General features: G+C 42.8%; 1 protein-coding gene across 4 annotated transcripts in view; it reads right to left on the bottom strand.

Annotated features, from left to right (window-relative positions):
* BLM (BLM RecQ like helicase) overlaps positions 1 to 19307 on the bottom strand; it is a 106648-nt gene that overhangs the window by 2113 nt on the left and 85228 nt on the right. For 3 of the 4 annotated variants that reach the window (XM_050798031.1, XM_050798030.1, XM_050798033.1), the window contains 5 exons: positions 17244 to 17391; positions 9968 to 10167; positions 9336 to 9528; positions 4478 to 4600; positions 2313 to 2514 (listed from right to left, as the gene is read on the bottom strand). In XM_050798031.1, the coding sequence (XP_050653988.1) occupies positions 2313 to 2514; positions 4478 to 4600; positions 9336 to 9528; positions 9968 to 10167; positions 17244 to 17391 (866 nt within the window). The other variant, XM_050798032.1, reaches the window with a different exon arrangement.

The following is a 19307-nucleotide window of genomic DNA, read 5'->3' as shown; positions in this document are numbered from 1 at the left end:
ACCTGGGAGGCGGAGCTTGCAGTGAGCTGAGATCCGGCCACTGCACTCTAGCCTGGGCAACAGAGTGAGACTCTGTCTCAAAAAAATAAATAAATAAATAAATAAATAAAAATAAAAATTAGCCCAGCATGGTGGCATGCACCTGTAACCCCAGCTACTTGGGAGGCTGAGGCAGGAGAATAGCTTGAACCCGGGAGGCAGAGGTTGCAGTGAGCTGAGACAGTGCCACTGCACTCCAGCCTGGGTGACAAGAGTGAAACTCTGTAACAACAACAACAACAACAACAACAACAACAACAACAACAAATAATCCCATCTTAAACACCCAGGCTCACTGAAAACAAGCATGGAAATTGGTACTGGCTTTTGCACGAGTGTGAGCTTTACTGCTTCTTATCAGTTTAGGTTCCAGGTGATGCTGCAAAGTGCTTCACTCTTACAAACAAAAGTTGTGAAAATTAAATAAGGGAGCCAATAGCACTGAACACTGGAATATGGTTTGCTTTGTTCTAATACATAAAAATGAGATGGGAGACCATGTGTGTTTTTTAGGAGTCTCCACAGGCAACACGCAGAAGTGGACGTGCTCCGGGCAGGTGTGGGCAGGCCAGTGTCCGCTTCTATCTTTGAAATTGATACTAGGCAGGGTTGGCCTCCGATAAGCCCTCCCCAGGCCAGGCCTCAGCTTCCTCTTCAAAAACCCAGGGTGTTGAGCCAGATGCCTTTTAAGGTCTCTGGCTCTGTGTTATGGAGGAAATGAGTATTTCCCAAAGCGGAGGAATAAATGATGGAAATAAGAAAATGTCTTCACTTAAGAACATTTACTGATCGCTTGCGCACTCAAAGCCACAAAATTAAACTAACGTTTTCTAATGCCTTTAATTTCAGTACTCTGGCAGGAGAATTAGCACATACAAGATGTTTGTTTATGGACTTAACAAGAAAATGACAATTTGGTAATGTCTGCCTCCCTTTCTCTTCCCCCACTCAATTTTTGTTTTTTATTACCCAGAAGGACAAGAGGTAGAAAAACTGCAAAAGAAAACACAACAGCTTGCAAAGTTGACTGTGGACTTTTTTTTGGTTTCTTTTTTCTGCAAGCAATTCTGTTACAATATGCAGTTACTTTGGGGTCACGTTCTCAAGACTGATGGAATGGTCTCCCTCCTGCCAGGCCTTACCTACTTGCCAGAAGGCAGAGGGTGCCCTGGCAGAAAACCAAAAAGGGGCTGTCGGAAACAATGCAATTATTTAGAAAGAAGGACACTGCCAAGATCATCACACAGATCAGACCGTGCTATCTTTGTTGTTCCCCTGGTGTGCAGAAAGCACCCAGGACAGACATGTCCCAGACGAGCGGCCCAGGCAAACGTGGGAAGGGGAAGACAGAAGCCATTTATGCAACCCTAAAGAGGCCTGGCTTGACTGAACTTTTGGTTTCTCTGTTGTGGCTTCTTCTCGCTACCCCTGCAAAGGCTGGGAGGTCGATTCTCCCAGGCGTTAATGAAAGGCAGGGAGTGTGCACGGCCTCAAGGTGGAGATCCATGGGATTCTGCAGCAATAAAAGCAGCAGAGCAAGTACTGACAGAATCGTAAAAGTCACGAGGACACAAAACCCTTTGTTATTTATTCAGCTGGTGTGTGATTTATAGTAATTTAGGTGGAAAAGTCTCTTAAGAAGAGCCATCATTCCAAACAAGCAAACAAATATCTAAGGGAAGATCAATATGGAAGACATCTTTGCAAACAAGAAGCATTAGTCAGGCCGAGTGTGGGGGCTCAGTCTGTAATGCAGCACTTTGGCGAGACCAAAGTGGGCTGATCGCTTGAGCTCAGGAGTTTGAGACCCGCCTGGGCAACATGGGGAAACCCCATCTGTACAAAAAATACAAAAAGTAGCCAGGAGTGATGGTATACACCTGGAGTCCCAGCTACTCAGGAGGCTGAGGTGGGAGGATCACTTGAGTACAGGAGGCAGAGGTTGCAGTGAGCTGAGATTGCGCCACTGCACTCTAGCCTGGGCAACAGAGCCGGACTTTGCCCCCGAATAAAAAAACAAAAAGAAAGAAAGAAAACTTTAGTCATAACTGTTAGTCAGTAGATGTTTTAAACATCTGAAGCAAATATTTTTTGTTGTTTCTTGAAGCAAATATTTTTGCTTTGGATCAAACCTTAATTGTCACTCTATTAACTGGGGAGGCAATATTTAATAATGGCTTATTTTAATAAATACTTCAAAGCAAGGCAGAGCTGTTACATTTTTGTCCTTTCTTCTCTTGTTCCCTATATTGCAAAGATGTCACAAAACCTACCCCTTTGCCTTGGAACCACTGGAAGCAGTTTTTCTCCTCTTAGGCCTTTGGGAGGCTGGCATCTTTTTCCTTTTCCTTTCATTTCTGGTTTTACTTGTAAAGTAGTGGGAAGATACAGATATTTCCTCGTCGAGCTCCTCAGCGGTACTTCTTCCGGGGCCTCTGCTGCTGGACAGGCTCATCCCTGGGGAATTGTCTTCAGCTACAAATGGAAAATGCAGATGTTTACCGGTGATGTCGCACTGGTCCACGTGTTTTTAGTCTATATGAAGGGACACACTGCAGGGGCCTGTTTTAGCAGATAACCTGGCTTCCTCCCTGCCATATGGATTCAACAATTCAGTAAGAACCAAACCTTTTTTGACTTCACAAAGCCCCAAAGTGTTCAATGGCAATTCATTTTTAACAAAAGAGAATCAGAATTCATTTAAAAAATGTGTGATACTCCTGAAGTTAACTAGAGACATGAGGCTTAGCTCATACTGTCGCATACGGCCTGTATTCCTGTTGTTGATCGGGCAGTTAGTTCTGGTAGGCAATTCAAAAAATATCAAGTGGTATAAAGATGGCAGGCAATTTTACTTATTTTAAATGTGCTGAAAAAATTAGCTCAATATAAGGGAAACAAACGGTTCTGTATCTCATCTTTGAACAATAGTTTCTTAGTAAATGAGCATAAGAAAATTCTAGACCCTATTTTACTCTTCACAGACAAAAAAACTTGTCTTTGCACAATGGTTGAACATGTCACATATTATGCGGGAGGTGGGACTGCATGAAAGCACACATTTGCAAAGAAGATGGTAATTTCCATAAGTATTTGCATCCCAAGGCACCCAAAAAGCACGAAACCTCCCTATAGATAGGTCACACGGAGACCCAGTCTCCATTTCCTGGCTGGTCTGGTTTGTCCTACAGGAGCAACATGGAGGGCACAGGACTCCACCGTGGCTGCTCCAAACCTGGCTCACTGTCAAAATGTATTCGGAACAAGGCTTTTAATGGACGAATTACCATATAGAAGAATTATAAGAAACTGACCAAGTGTGGTGGCTCATGCCTGTAACTCCAGCACTTTAGGAGGCTGAGGCAGGTGGATCACTTAACGTCACAAGTTTGAGACCAGTCTGGCCAACATAGTGAAACCCCATCTCTATCAAAATACACAAAAATTAGTCAGGTATGGTGGTGCGGGCCTGCAGTCTCAGTTACTGGTGAGGCTGAGGTGGGATAATGCTTGAACCTGGGAGGCAGAGTGAGCCAAGATTGTACCACTGAACTCCAGCCTGGAGTGAGACTCCAGACAGAGTGAGACTCTGTTAAAAAAAAAAAAAAAAAAAAAGGTGACTGGGGAAAGAAAGAACTTGAACCATCTCATCCTGCTCATCATTTCCATCACCCTTGGGAAGACCCCCACACTGCCTGTCTGGAAGCAGGAAGAACACTGAATTGGGCTTGTCTGTTGTGTCCTATTACATGGTGATGTTATCAGAGGGCGGAAGACTTCTGTGCTCTCAATATCGCCTGCAACAAAATACTTCGTTGTTCTCATTCCCCCCTGGTCAATGATTTCTAAAGCTGTAATGATGATGAAGCTCATGATTAGAGGTGCCACAGGACAGGCCTAACGTGACTCTGGGAACGTCTGATAATGATGCACTCAGGCAGGTTCTGTCAATGACTAACAATAGTAACATTCTAGTTTCATGCTCATTTCTCCAAAACATTTAAACACTAGTCTTAAATTTTATCTTTAGACATGTTTGTCAGATAACATGTTTCTTCCTTGGTGGAGGAACCTGATTCACAAAGAGGCTATTGGTGGCCTGCCAAAGATCACACAGCATGACACGGTGGCAGATCTGGGACTGGCACCCAGGGCTCTGATTCCTCGAGCACTTGCATTACAGGAACTAGCAACCCCTGGGCCCAAAGGTCCCCTTTTGGATCCTATGAGTAAGTTCAGAACTGGCACCCGCAGGGGGCAAAAGCACTAGTGTCCTCTCAGAGATGACTGGCACATCACTGGGGGCTGACTTGGATGTCAGTGTGACGAGGTGTAGGAAGCATTCACACAACCCGGAAACTGCATCATTCTAATTCAGTGAGATGCGTCGCTTCACATTAAACAGGCTTTTAGAGAACACACATGGCTGTATACTAACCTGGCGATGTCCACTCAGAGTATTTCTGTAATACTGAAATCACTTCCGCACCATATTTTTCCAGTTTGTCTTCAGTAACACCATCAATTTGAAGCAAAACCTCAGGATCGGAAGATAAAGATTCTGTGCAGAGGCATAAAATTAGGAATTTAAATTATCACCCATAGAAAACCCACTGAATTCATGCTCATTCACGCATTCAGCACATGTCTGCTAAGTGCCAACTAACTGCAGGGTACTGGGAACACAGGCCAATTTTGTAAAGGGCAAAGTTAGCACCTCAGAGGCAGCAGACAGGCGCAGAGGGCAGGAACCCACCATCCAATTCCAGCGGCACAGGCCAGGGCAGAGCAAGGGCAAGAGCCAGGGCAGGAGGAGGCTGGGGGTGGGACTTGTGCCATGTGCGCAGAGTGGAGCAGACCTGCTCTTGCCCACTATTCCCATGGCCAATACTCATCTAGCTGAGATTGGCATGCCCTGTCTTTACTGAGAAGGCTGCATTTCTATTTCCAGCTCCAGCCTCTTCTCTGCACTCCAGACTTGTACACCCCACCCTAGATGGCATAACCAAATTGTTACTTCCTCCAGCACAAACTTTTCTTCCTCCACTCTTCCCCAGCTGAGTCCTCTGCATAGAGATTGCATATCAGTCTTGCAGCTAGACAAGCCTGTCATTTAAAGGTCACCCTGGCTGCTGTATAAGAAATTGACTGTAAAGGAAACAGTAGAATCCGGGAGCCTGGTGGAAGCCGTTGCAGGAGCGAGTGAGGATGGAGTGAACTGGAATGCAGTAGTGGAGACACAGTGAAGCAAGGTTTGGGTGAGTTTTGGAGGCTGGCTCTGGAGGACTGACTGATGCACTGGCTCTGGGTAGCGAGGGAGTAATCATTCCTACGTATTTGAGCTGAGCAAAGGGTAGATTTCGAATCCTTTCCCATCTGTGATTTTCACATCATTCCCATGTTTAGAGGAAAAGCAACAGACTGTGGACAGAACAGAAGGTTTATGAAGGGTGTTTAATGGAAGATAAAGTGGGAGAGGCAGGAAGAAATGTAGACCCTTGATAAAATGTATACTTTATCTGGGCAGCTGTTGTAGTTTTACTAGTTTTTGAAAGATTAAAATGTATATCACATTCACAGCAGGAGGTAAGGAGGACAGTTAAGAAACTACACTAAGAGCCTAGAAATAACATACCATAAAATACCATATTTCATCAATTCCAAGATACGCACCTTTTCACAATTTAGCATTCCTGAGGTCAAGATGTGTCTTAGAACTGCTGATGGCTAAATGGCAGCTGCCTTGCGGTTGTTACTGCTCACGCTTGTGAGAACTTAGTCACAGCTATGAGTACTGTCAGCATGTCAACAAAGTCACTGCACTGTTTGTACCTCATGTATTGAGTCTAACTGCCATGACATGTCTTCAAAAAGACTCTACTGTGATTAGCATTAAAAAAGTGATTGTGAATGCAGAAAAGTTCTGAAACAGAGTAGCAAGGAACACATTTGGCATTAAGAAAAGCACTATCTGGCTGAGCACGGTAGCTCATGCCTGTAATCCCAATACTTTGGGAGGCTGAGACAGGGCGGATTGCTTCAGCCCAAGAGTATGAGACCAGCCTGGGTAACAGTGAGGCCGTGTCTTTTCAAAAAAATGAAAAAGCTAGCCAAGCATGGTGGTACATGCCTGTAGTTCCAGCTACTCAGAAAGCTGGGGTAAGGAGGATCACTTGAGCCCAGGAGATCTAGGCTGCAGTGAGCCGTGTTCAACCACTGCACCCAGCATGGGCGACAGAATAAGATCTTATCTCCAAAAAAAAAAAAAAAAACACAAAGCAAAACAAAAAAAACCCAAGCACTATTTGTCTCTGAGGACACATGCCCACAATTCCATAGTTTCTTGCAAGTACAACCAAGTGCTTTACATGACCTAAGAAAGAAGACACCTAAAGTAGATGAGGCAGCATTACATCTTTGTTACTGAGAGATGTACAACCTTCTGTTGACACCTTCTGGTATCATCAAGAAACCACCACCTTCAAAATAGAACTGATAACAGAGGTTTCAATTAAATCTGGAGGAAAATAGTGGAACACTCTGGAAATGCCTTATGGCTAATGAGAATGTTAGTGATGACACAGGGAAAAACAAAGACATGGACAACTCAGTTAAAAAGTGACTCAGAAGAGTCAGGCTTTGAATGTGAACTTTTATAGGTACCTACAGTAATTTGATTATATGTATTTTTCATATAGGCACAGAGCTGTGGATAATAAAAATCAATGTCTAAATCAGTAAAAAAAACAGTTCTTTCAATAAAAGCACTGTGTCATAGTTTAATTAGCAGAATTTTTTCTTCCTTAACAGTCCATAAAGTAACAGTATCTTAATATAGCTGGCATCTTAGAGTCAGTGAAATATTGTAATGATTGATTATGGTAGAAGAGGGAATGAAGAAGACAGAAGGTGATGATTATGAGATTTTATGAGGAAGAACATGGAAGGTAATATAGCCCAGTTGGTCAACTATATGAAGACGTTGTTTTCCAGGAACTGTACTACTGAAATTCTGGGTTGGGCTATCTGCCCATGGAAATAACTCAGACCAGTAAGTATTTATTAACTAAAGACATAGCAGTGTGCTAGATCCAGATTCAAAGAAGCATAAAACACAATCTCTTCACTGCAGACTTTTTTTTTTTTTTGAGATGGAGTCTTGCTGTCACCCAGGCTGGAGTGCAGTGGCGCGATCTTGGCTCACCGCAACCTCCACCTCCTGGGTTCAAGCAATTTTCCTGCCTCAGTTTCCCAAGTAGCTGGGAGTACAAGTGCCCTCCACCACACCCAGCTAATTTTTGTATTCTTAGTAGAGAAGGGGTTTTACCATGTTGGCCAGGCTAGTCTCTAACTCCTGACCTCAGGTAATCTGCCCACCTCAGCCTCCCAAAGTGTAGGGATTACAGGTGGTGAGCCGCGGCACCCAACCCATTACAATATTACAATTGGTCATTACAATATTTCACTGACTCTAAGATGCCAACTATATTAAGATACCGTTATTTTATGGACTATTAAGGAAGAAAAAATTCTGCTAATTAAACTATGACACAGTGCTTTTTTGAAAGAATTGTGTTTTAGTGATTTGGACATTGATTTTTATTATCCACAGCTCTGTGCCTATATGAAAAATACATATAATCAAAGTAAATGGTGGGCGCATGCCTGTTATGCCAGCTAATTGGGAGGTTGAGGCAGGAGAATAGCTTGAACCCAGGAGGTGGAGGATGAAGATATTTGTACATAACATAGCTAAACACTATAAGGCAGGCAAATAATCAGCACAAATAATGAAGTGATGTCTCGTTTTAGAAATTACAATAATCTGGCCAGACGCAATGGCTCACGCCTGTAATCCCAGCACTTTGGGAGGCTGAGGTGGGTGGATTACCTGAGGTCAGGAGTCTGAGACTAGCCTGGCCAACATGGTGAGATCCTGCCTCTCGGGTTCAAGTGATTCTCCTGCGTCAGCCTCCCAAGTAGCTGGGATTACAGGCACCTGCCACTACGCCCGGATGATTTTTTTGTATTTTTAGTAGAGACGGGTTTTGCCATGTTGGGCAGGCTGGTCTTGAACTCCTGACCTCGTGATCCACCTGCCTCGGCCTCCCAAAGTGCTGGGATTACAGGCGTGAGCCACCACGTCTGGCCGGATCATTGTAATTTCCGAAACCAGACATCACTTCATTTTTTGTGCTGATTATTTGCCTGCCTGATAGTGTTCAGCTGTGTTATGTACGAATATCTGCGACCTCCGCCTCCTGGGTTCAAGCTATTCTCCTGCCTCAACCTCCCGAGTAGCTGGGATTACAGGCATGGCCCACAATTTACTTTGATTATATGTGTTTTTCATACAGGCACAGAGCTATAATTACAATTATACCATATATAACATATATAGGGTACTATTATACCATATATAACAAAGTACTGTATATATGTTAAAGAACATATTTTATCTTAAGAATGAGATTAATATTCAACAGTCTTAGATATCCTTAAAAAAAAAAAAAAAGAATAAGTTTCAGCCGGGCGTGGTGGCTCACGCCTGTAATCCCAGCACTTTGGGAGGCTGAGGTAGGTGGATCACCTGAGGTTGGGAGTTCAAATCCAGCCTGACCAACATGGAGAAACCCCGTCTCCACTAAAAATACAAAATTAGCTGGGCATGGTGGCGAATGCCTGTCATCCCAGCTACTTGGGAGGCTGAGGCAGGAGAATCGCTTGAACCCGGGAGGCAGAGGTTGTGATGAGTTGAGATCGCGTCACTGCACTCCAGCCTGGGCAACAAGAGTGAAACACCATCTCAAAAGCAAACAGAAAAAGAGTAAGTTTCAATTGTTTCTCTGAGATTTTAATCCAGAGATTAAATAAAAACAACTGAGGCCAGGCTCAGTGGCTCATGCCTATCTGTAATCCCAGCACTCTGGCAGGCTGAGGCGGGAGGATCGCTTGAAGCCAAGAGTTTGAGACCAGACTGGGCAACATGGTGAAACTCTGTCTCTACGAAAAAATACAAAAATTAACTGTGCATGCTGGTATGTACCTGTAGTCCCAGCTACTTGGGAAGTTGAGGTGGGAGGATCACTTGAGCCCAGGAGGCTGAGGCTGCAGTGAGCCATGATCACACCACAGCACTCCAGCCCGGGTGACACAGCTAGACCCTGTCTCAAAACAAACAACCCCAAAAAGAAACAAACCACTGAGATATATTTATCACTTAAGGAGTTTCCTAGCAAGATTAACTTTCGGCCTATTAATCTGTGCCACGTAACAAAGGATACATGCGTACTCACCTGCAAGCTTCTTGAGAGTGACGGTGTTAAAAATATTGAAGTAATGGACACCAAAAACTTTCCCCAGAGATTTGCAGACTTCTGTAAGTTCTCCAAGACATTTTTTAACCATCTCTTCCCTCTGAGATACTTTTGCTACTAACGCTTTTTGTTTTTTCACACTGCTGGAATTTTCTGTTTCCATAAAGTCTACCTTTTATGAGAGAGAAACAAATGATAGGAGTGGGTATATGTGCACTTGTACCCATACAGGGGCTTTATTTAATGCATAATTGCATTTTTTGGGGGTAATTCTATTCTGTCACACCGAGAGTGAGCCCCCTGGGAACAGGGGCTGTGCATTCTCCATCTTTGTATCTCTAGTGTCAAGCATAGAATAGCCTCTTGATAAATGTTTCTTTAATGAATATATAAAAATTTAGTGACCTGATAACCCATTAAATTACTTTTTACATTACTTGGGTTGAATTTTAAGATCTCTTTCCAATTTAAGAAGAACAGAATATGTTCATATAGAACAGTACATATAAATTCAGTATCTATAAGCTTGGACAAAGACACTATACTTCACAGTAATATATTTTGGTTCAACTCATTGTGAGATAATAAAATAAACATGAAAAATACCATACCTTTAAATTGCCATTTAGTACAGTTTGGGCTTTATTTCCGAGCATCACATAAGCGATTGCCTGGTCATTGGCATTGATATATAAGTCTTCATCCAAAATCTTGTCAAGTATCAGCTTTTTAAAAAGTCTTTCGGCATTGTGTCGTGAATAAGCAGATCCTTTTCCAAATATACCTGACTGGATTTTTGCACTCTTACTCCCTGATAAGAAGGTTCAGGAAGTAAGATGAGTAAATGTAGGTATATCATCACCCTCAAACAGAAGAGGCTAAAAAGTCATTTATGGACAGGTTTGGACAGATGGAATAGATCACAAACCCGTGGCACAGACACTCATTTCTGTAAAATGAGAATATTTGAGTAGAACGCTAAAATTTCTATGGTTGTATGTACTTTTCCTTATCTTTTTACAATACACATGGACAAAAAACAGCAGCAAAATTATATTGGAGCAAATAAATCAAAGAAAGAGTTTACATAAACCGTAATAGCTTTCTATCACTGTGCTATGTATTAGGGTAACTGTCCATTACTTATCTAGTTATAATTTTTTTTTTTTTTTTTTTTAGAGAGAGGTTCTCACTCTATTGTGGAGGCTGGAGTGCAGTGGTGCAATCATGGTTCACTGCAGTCTCAAACTCCTGGGCTCAAGTGATCCTCCTGCCTCAGCCTCCTGACTAGCTGAGATAACAGGTGCAGCCCATCACACCCACTTATTTAAAAATTTTAAATATTTAACTGCATCTAGTATTTATTAATTTTTTAATTTTTGTAGGTACATAGTAGGTGTATATATTTGTGTAGTACATGAGATATTTTGATACAGGCATACAGCGTGAAAAAAGCACATCATGGAGAATGGGCCATCCATTCCCTCAAGTATTTATCCATTGAGTTGCAAACAATCCAGTGACACTCTTTATGTCCTTTTATAATATTTAATTTTTTTTGTAGAGACGAGGGTCTCACTATGTTGTTCAGGCTGGTCTGTAACTCCTGGCCTCAAGCAATCCTCCCACCCTGGTTTCTCAAACTATTGGGATTACAGGCATGAGCCACCGCACCTGGCTACAAAAAATTTTTGACAGTTTTATAAATACTATCCCTGGCCCTGTTATCAAAACTGCTACTAGTTGATAATCCAAGTATTTAAGTCTATTCTTTTTGTCACCCTCACTAATGAAGCCTATTCAAATTCTCAAAGAAAAGCACAACACCCTATAAGGTGCTCAAGGGGAGAGATGAAGACAGGAATATGAACACACATTTCCCTCTTTCTCTTACCAGCCGAGAGCCACAGTTGGCTGGATCCTTTGTTTCATTCACAAGCTGCTGTAACTGTTAATGTCTTCATTATAAACACAATTTTATTGTAACGATCTACTTAAGAGACCTTGTGACATTTATAATAATCAGAATTAATGGTTATTATGTAAAGCTTTAGCTCTGTTTTTAAAGAGTTCCAAATAATTATATTATTGTCAATTTCAAATGGCTTCTGGCCATATATCTTGAATTATTCAACTTTTTCTTTAAGTAATGTATGTCCCTGAAAGGTCACATTACAGAAACAGGACTACTGTTCTGCTAATGATAGGCTGAGTGGCGTGGACCAACCTTACTGCTAAGGACAACTAAGAAAGCTGGCTGAAATGCAATTTTTTTTTTTTGAGTCAGGGTCTTGCTCTGTTGCCCAGGCTGGGGTGCAGTGGCGGGATCACAGCTCGCTGCCACCTCAATCTCATGGGCGCAGGTAATCCTCCCACCTCAGCCTCTGGAGTAGCTGGCACTACAGGTGCGTGCCACCATGCTTGACTAATTTTTGTATTTTTGATAGAGACAGGGTTTCACCAGGTTGCTCAGGCTGATCTTGAACTCCTGGGCTCAAGCAACACACCTGTCTTGGCCTCCCAAAGTGCTGGAATTACAGACATGGGCCACTGTACCCAGCCAGAAAGGTTTTTTTTTTTTTTTTTTTTTTTTTTGAAACAGAGTCTCGCTCTGTCGCCCAGGCTGGAGTGCAGTGGCCGGATCTCAGCTCACTGCAAACTCCACCTCCCGGGTTTACGCCATTCTCCTGCCTCAGCCTCCCGAGTAACTGGGACTACAGGCGCCCGCCACCTCGCCCGGCTAGTTTTTTGTATTTTTTAGTAGAGACGGGGTTTCACCGTGTTAGCCAGGATGGTCTCGATCTCCTGACCTCGTGATCTGCCCATCTCGGCCTCCCAAAGTGCTGGGATTACAGGCTTGAGCCACCGCGCCCGGCCTAGAAAGGTTTATAATTAAAAGCAACATTCCCCTGACTTATCCTTCCCTTCCCCAAGGGAATCACTTTTTAAACAGTTTTTGTTTTCAGCTCTTCAGGTGGTTACCTACACACAGAAGGACCTGAAATCTTGCCTTCTGTCCAATAGCCTGATATTTATCTATTGCCCTTGCCCCTTTACTATGAAAGATGAGGATTTATCTCATTCATACCACCCCCACTTTGTTTCATTCTTCTCTGAATTTTGCTAGTTATATGATACTATTGGGTCATGTACTAATTATGTTTCTAACTTTAGACAGAACTTCTGACCACTATCCCGCCCCACAATGTGAGATGTTATTAGTACCCAAGCCTTCCCTGTATATGCCTTCTTTTATTTTTAGTGATTGTACTTTTACTTTTACATCATCAATATTAACATTTACATCTGTTCTGTCCTGTAACCACATTTAGGTCTATATGTTGATTTCAATTGTTGTTTACATGATGACAAATTTCCTTCCCTAATGGGAACAATGTCATGACTCTTATGGAACCAAAAGGAGAATGTTTATCACATCCATGTCAAATGGATTTTTTTTTGTACATTTTACTAATTCTTCAAAGTCATGTTACAATTTTTTTTTTGAAATGGAGTCTTGCTCTGTCACCCAGGCTGGAGTGCAGTGGTGCGATCTCAGCTCACTGCAACCTCCGCCTCCCAGATTCAAGCGATTCTCCTGCCTCGGCCTCCTGCGTAGCTGGGATTACAGGCGCACACCATCAGTGGTGGCTAATTTTTGTGCTTTTTTGTAGAGATGAGGTTTTGCCATGTTGGCCAGGCTGGTCTGGAAATCCTGACCTCAAGTGAAACACCCACCTTGGCCTCCCAAAGTACTGGGATTACAGGCATGAGCCACTGTACCTGGCCACACTTCCTTTGTTTTATATTTGATCTTGCTCTCTTGTATAATCTTTTCCCTGGAGTTTCTAAGGGCCTCTCTCGTTTTTTTTTGGTTTGTTTGTTTGTTTTTTGTTGTTGTTGAGAAGTAACGTTTGCATTCTTCACTGTTACCAATAAAACCATTCCTTTCTTTTTTTTTTTGAGACCGAGTCTCGCTCTGTCGCCCATGCTGGAGTGCAGTGGCCGGATCTCAGCTCACTGCAAGCTCTGCCTCCCGGGTTTACGCCATTCTCCTGCCTCAGCCTCCCGAGTAGCTGGGACTACAGGTGCCCGCCACCTCACCCGGCTAGTTTTTTGTATTTTTTAGTAGAGACGGGGTTTCACCGGTTTAGCCAGGATGGTCTCGATCTCCTGACCTCGTGATCCGCCCATCTCGGCCTCCCAAAGTGCTGGGATTACAGGCTTGAGCCACCGCGCCTGGCCAAAACCATTCCTTTCTTACTCTCTCTCTATGTTGGGTGGGTCCTGCTCCTCCTGACTTTTTTTTGTTGTTGTTGAGATGGAGTTTCACTCTTGTTGCCCAGGCTGGAGTACAATGGCGCAATCTTGGCTTACTGCAACCTCCATCTTCTGGGTTCAAGCAATTCTCCTGCCTCAGCCTCGCGACTAGCTGGGATTTCTAGCACGTGCCACCACACCCAACTTATTTTGTATTTTTAGTAGAGATGGAGTTTTTCCTTGTTGGTCAGGCTGGTCTCGAACTCCTGACCTCATGATTCGCCTGCCTCAGCCTCCCAAAGTGCTGGGATTACAGGCGTGAGCCACCACGCGCAGCCTCCTCCTGACTTTTGTTAGTCTGCATGGATTGCTTACTGGCCCTACTGCGTGACTGTGACAATGGGTTTTCTTCACTGGACCCATGGGTGGGTTCCACTGCTTATCAAATCATGATGTGCGCTTACTTTCTTTGCCTGCTGGTCTCCAGGATTGCTGATATTAAGCTGATGTCAGTCTGGTTTGGGTTCCTGTTTTCTTTCCAGAGCTTTCAGGATTGTCTCTGAAGGGGTCCAGAATATGCCACTGTGGCATAAAAATTATTTTGAGCAGAAGGCATCTGAAATCTCTTATCTGCCAAAAAGCAGGGCCTCCCAAAAGAACTCAGTTGTCATAAATTCCCTCCCTTGGAAAAACCAGGGAAGGCTGACCCTTTTAAACAGAGATAAGACTTCACACCACACTTAAACAGACATTGTCATAAAAACCTTGTCTCTCCCATCTGGTCTGCTAACAGTCCATCTGTCTTTCCTAACAGTCATTTGTTTTTCCGTAAGTGCCCCCCTCCTCCTCCCCTTCCTCTATTAAGATAGTATATAAGCCCCACATTCTAACTGCCCCTTTGAACCACATTTTTCTGTGAACTCCTATCCACACATGACTAAATCTGACTTTTCCCTTGCTAATCTGTCTTTTGTTGGTTTAATTTGCAGGCCCCATCACTGAATCTAAGAAGGGTTGAGGAAAAGGTTTTCCTCTTTGACATGTCTTTAACTCTTAGTATTCTCAAATCTCATGGCCATATGTCTTAATTTTTTTTTTTTTTTTTTTTTTTTTTTTTTTTTTTTTTTAACAGGCATCCTATTTGGCATTCAGTGAACATTTTAATCCAAAACTTTTATCTCTTCCACTCTAGGAAGTTTTCCTATATCATTGGTTTGATAATTCCCTTTATTTTCTATTTCCAAAATTTTTGTCAGATTTTACATCTGCTGAGGATTAATCCTTTCTATGCTTTCTCTATTTTCCATACATCATTTTGATCAGTTCCTAAATTTTCTTGACTTTATTTTCCAACCTCTCCACTAAATTTACTTTGTCAATCATTTAAAATTGACAGCTATTTCGCATTTTTGTTTCTTTTCCATTATTCAATTATCTCTTTATTTTAAAAAATCTTTAAGATGATACTAAGGAGTCTTCTCTCCCCTCTCTCCCAAACTACTATATTCAATGATCTCTATTACCCAGGGTCAAATGTTCTATTTATTTGGTCTTCCTCTTTACTGTCCATTTCTTTCTTTTTTTTTTTTTTGAGACGGAGTCTCACTCTGTTGCCCAGGCTGGAGTGCAGTGGTGCGATCTCAGCTCACTGCAAGCTCTGCCTCCCGGGTTTCTTTCTTTTTTTTGAGATGGAGTCTCACTCTGTCACCAGACTGGAGTGTAGTGGTGCTACCTCGGCTCACTGCAACCTCCATCTCCTAGGTTCAAGCAATTCTCTTGCCTCAGTCTCCCGAGTAGCTGGGACTACAGGTGTGCGCCACCACGCCCAGCTAAGTTTTGTATTTTTGGTAGAGACAGCGTTTCACCATGTTAGCAAGGATGGTCTCAATCTCTTGACCTCATGATCCGCCCGCCTTGGCCTCCCAAAGTGCTGGGATTACAGGCATGAGCCACTGTGCTTGGCCTTTACTGTTCATTTCTAAGTAAATTTCAGGGACTAGGTGAAACTTCTTAGGTGGGTTTCTTCTGTTATTTTCTATCTAGATTTACTTCCTCCCAAATTTCTTCCCTGAATGGGGATATTTAATTGTCAGGTTTGCTTTAGGGTAAGTAGGTCGGACCAGACTTTAGGTAGGCCAGGCAGTTCCCAAATGCCACTTAGGGGCTCTGACCCCTAATTCAGCTGGCCTTCTACTCTTTAGGCAATCACTTCATTTACTGTTGCTTTTGAGTCAATTCCAGGCATTCTATGCAGTTCTTTTGTGGGCACATTTTCTATTTTTCTTTTTTTTTTGAGACGGAGTCTTGCTCTGTCGCCCAAGCTGGAGTGCAGTGGTGTGATCTCGGCTCACTGCAACTTCCTCCTCCTGGGTTCAAGCGACCTACCTGCCTCAGCCTCCTGAGTAGCTGAGACTACAGGCATGTGCCACCATGCCTGGCTAATTCTTGTAATTTTTTTTGTAGAGACGGTATTTTGCCATGTTGCCCAGGCTAGTCTCGAACTCCTGGGCTTAGGCAATCCTCCTATGTTGGTTTCCCAAAGTGCTGGGATTACAGGTGTGAGCCACCATGTCTAGCCCTGCTTCCTAATTTTGGCTCCCTGGGTTTCACTCCTATCCTCTTGTACCTCTAGACTTCAAGACTGATGCTTAGTGTTGGAGTTTTGCCTGGCTGATGGTCCCTTTTCTGTTATAAATCTTCCCTATATTCATTTTGGGTTGTGGCTTTATTACATTTTGTTCTATTTGTCAACATGCTTCCATCCATTTCCTAAGTCTTTTTTTTTTTTTTTTTGAGACAGAGTTTTGCTCTTGTTGCCCACGCTGGAGTGCAATGGTGTGATCTCGGCTCACTGCAACCTCTGCCTCCCGGGTTCAAGTGATTCTCCTGCTTCAGCCTCCCTGGTAGCTGGATTACAGGCGCACACCACCATACCCCACTAATTTTTGTGTTTGTTTGTTTGTTTATTTTTGAGACAGAGTTTCACTCTTGTTGCCCAGGCTGGAGTACAATGGTGCGATCTCAGCTCACTGCAACCTTCACTTCCTGGGTTCAAGTGATTCTCCTGCCTCAGCCTCCCGAGTAGCTGGGATTACAGGCGCCTGCCACCACGCCTGGCTAATTTTTTGTATTTTTTAGTAGAGACAGGGTTTCACCATGTTGGCCAGGCTGATCTCGAACTCCTGACCTCAGGTGATCCACCCGCCTCGGCCTCCCAAAGTGCTGGGATTACAGGTGTGAGCTAATATGCTCAGCCCCTAAGAGATTTTTAAAGGCTCTAATCTGATAATAGTTTCTCTCCTATTCTCTATGCTATTATGGGTCTAATCCTCATTTTATTTCCTTACTAACATTTTAATAGTTACATTCCACTCACTCAGATGAACTTGCATAAGCTTTATTATTTTCTTTTTTTTGTATGCGAAACCATCTCAACTTAGTGACATATACATTATATAAAATAGTATAATAAAATTGACTTCCTTTTGTTACTCAAAAGTTTTATTCAGAAACTCCAGTTTTATAAGAAAATAGACAAAAGTGATTTTTTTCTATTTACTTGTAATAAATTCTTTAGATGCTCAATTTCAATTGACGTAACTCAAACATTCAAAACAGATGACTTACCCAAGAAAATGTCAACCAGCATATTCATAGTAAATCTTCCAGAAGGACCTACATGTTTTATATTTCTCGTTCCTTGTGATGAACTATGTTCTTGAACAAATCTTATAATACTTTTCACATCATCAGTCACATCTCTTGTTTTATAATCCTGTGAATAAAAAGAGAATACTTTCTGCTATAATTAAGGTAGCAACGCCTAGATTACTAGGGTTTAATATTAACTATGGTAGATTCATCTTAACCCATTTCCAGAGCAATACCAAGACTAAAAACTACAGAAATTTCAAATGTTCATTCTTATCTAAGTTCTAGAACAATTACCACTCTATGTTATTACTGTTTCACAGAGATACAGCTTGTCTTTCAACTACCTGATAGCACTCTGTGGGTAGATGTTTGGCTAATGATAGGCTGAGTGGCATGGACCAACCAACATATATAACATACAGACACACACACACAATTTAAATCCTTCACACCTCCTAGAATAGTGCTCTGTTACATACTGGGTGGCAACCTGTGGGATGAAAAATACTGTCCAGCCATGTATATCCACGAATTCTAACCCCTCTGGGGTCTTTGGTGCCACAGTCAATGCTCCTTCATCATCTTCTGTGAGTTTCCTTTCTCATTTCCTTCAGCTATCCCCAAACTTTGCCCACTTTTTAGAGCCCCCATTACTAGATGACTTTTTGCCTTCCTCTCTCCTAGTTCTCTACCAGCAATACTGACCACTCACGGGTGTAAAAAGTTGCATCATGCTTGGTGCTTCTGTGCATGCAGTTCTCCCTACCTTCTAATCCTTGTCATTTGCACACACCAATAACCCGGAGATGAATAGGTTTCTGGTCTTACACTAACAACTGGAAGCAATTCTGAAGCCCTATCTAGAATCATTGAAAAAAGTACCCTGTCACTCCATTCCTACCTTAATTTTTTTTTTTTTTTGAGATGGAGTTTCGCTCTTGTTGCCCAGGCCGGAGTGCAATGGTGCAATCTCGGCTCCCTGCAACCCCCACCTCCCAGGTTCAAGCGATTCTTCTGCCTCAGCCTCCCAAGTAGCTGGGGTTACAGGCACCTGCCACCATGCCAGGCTAATTTTTTTGTATTTTTAGTAGAGATGGGGTTTCACCACGCTGGCCAGGCTAGTCTCTAACTCCTGACCTCAGGTGATCCGCCAGCCTCAGCCTCCCAAAGTGCTGGGATTACAGGTGTGTGAGCCACTGCACTTGGCCACCTACCTTAATTCTTGGTGATTGGATATATAGAGCTGATCCTACTTTGACCTTTTGGTTCTTGATCTCCTCTGCTCCAATGATCCTGTTCTCCGCATACATCAGCCACTCACACTTCGTACCTTAAGCTTGCTAATAATGGCAACTCCTTCATTCTCAGAAGACCACATCATATCTTTCTAACTCATGCCATCTGGTATTCTGACTCCAACAATCCCCTGGGAATGCCCATCTGCTGACCCTCACCCTCAGATGTCCTCCTAACTCAGCTGAAATTCCACAGTCAATCATTATAATCACTACCTCTCATAGAGCGTCAACTCTTTTGCCCTTAGGTCACTTCACCATATTACCTGGCAAAACATAGTGGACCCAATTCTCTATCTACACTATCCCTGTACCTACGTGACTGAACTTGGCATTTTCACGGTCAATACATGGTCACAAAGCTCGAATGGACTGTTAATGCTATAGGCAATCATTATCTTTATACTTCCCTAGCCTATCATTCCTCCATTCTCTCACAACAGAAGTCAGCAAACTATGGCCCAGGAGCTGGATGCCTGCTTTTGTGTATAAAGTTTTATTGGAACACAGCCATGGAAGATGACTGGAAAATCGGTGTATTTATTGTTTATGTCTGCATGTAGCCTACAATGGCAAAGTTGTGAGTCGTTGTGACAGAGACTATGGCTGCAAAGTGTACAACATTTACTCTGTGGCCCTTTAAAAGCAAGTTTACTGACCCCTGTCCTAGACAACTATTTCATACTTTCTCCCTTCTCTTCTGTCCCTTCTCTTATCCCAACTGTCAGCTAATGGCCATGCT

The sequence above is a fragment of the Macaca thibetana genome, chromosome 7, assembly GCF_024542745.1.
Source record: "Macaca thibetana thibetana isolate TM-01 chromosome 7, ASM2454274v1, whole genome shotgun sequence".
Classification (NCBI taxonomy): domain Eukaryota; kingdom Metazoa; phylum Chordata; class Mammalia; order Primates; family Cercopithecidae; genus Macaca; species Macaca thibetana.
Note: the sequence above shows the minus strand (reverse complement) of the source record. Positions and strands in the feature narration are given on the sequence as shown.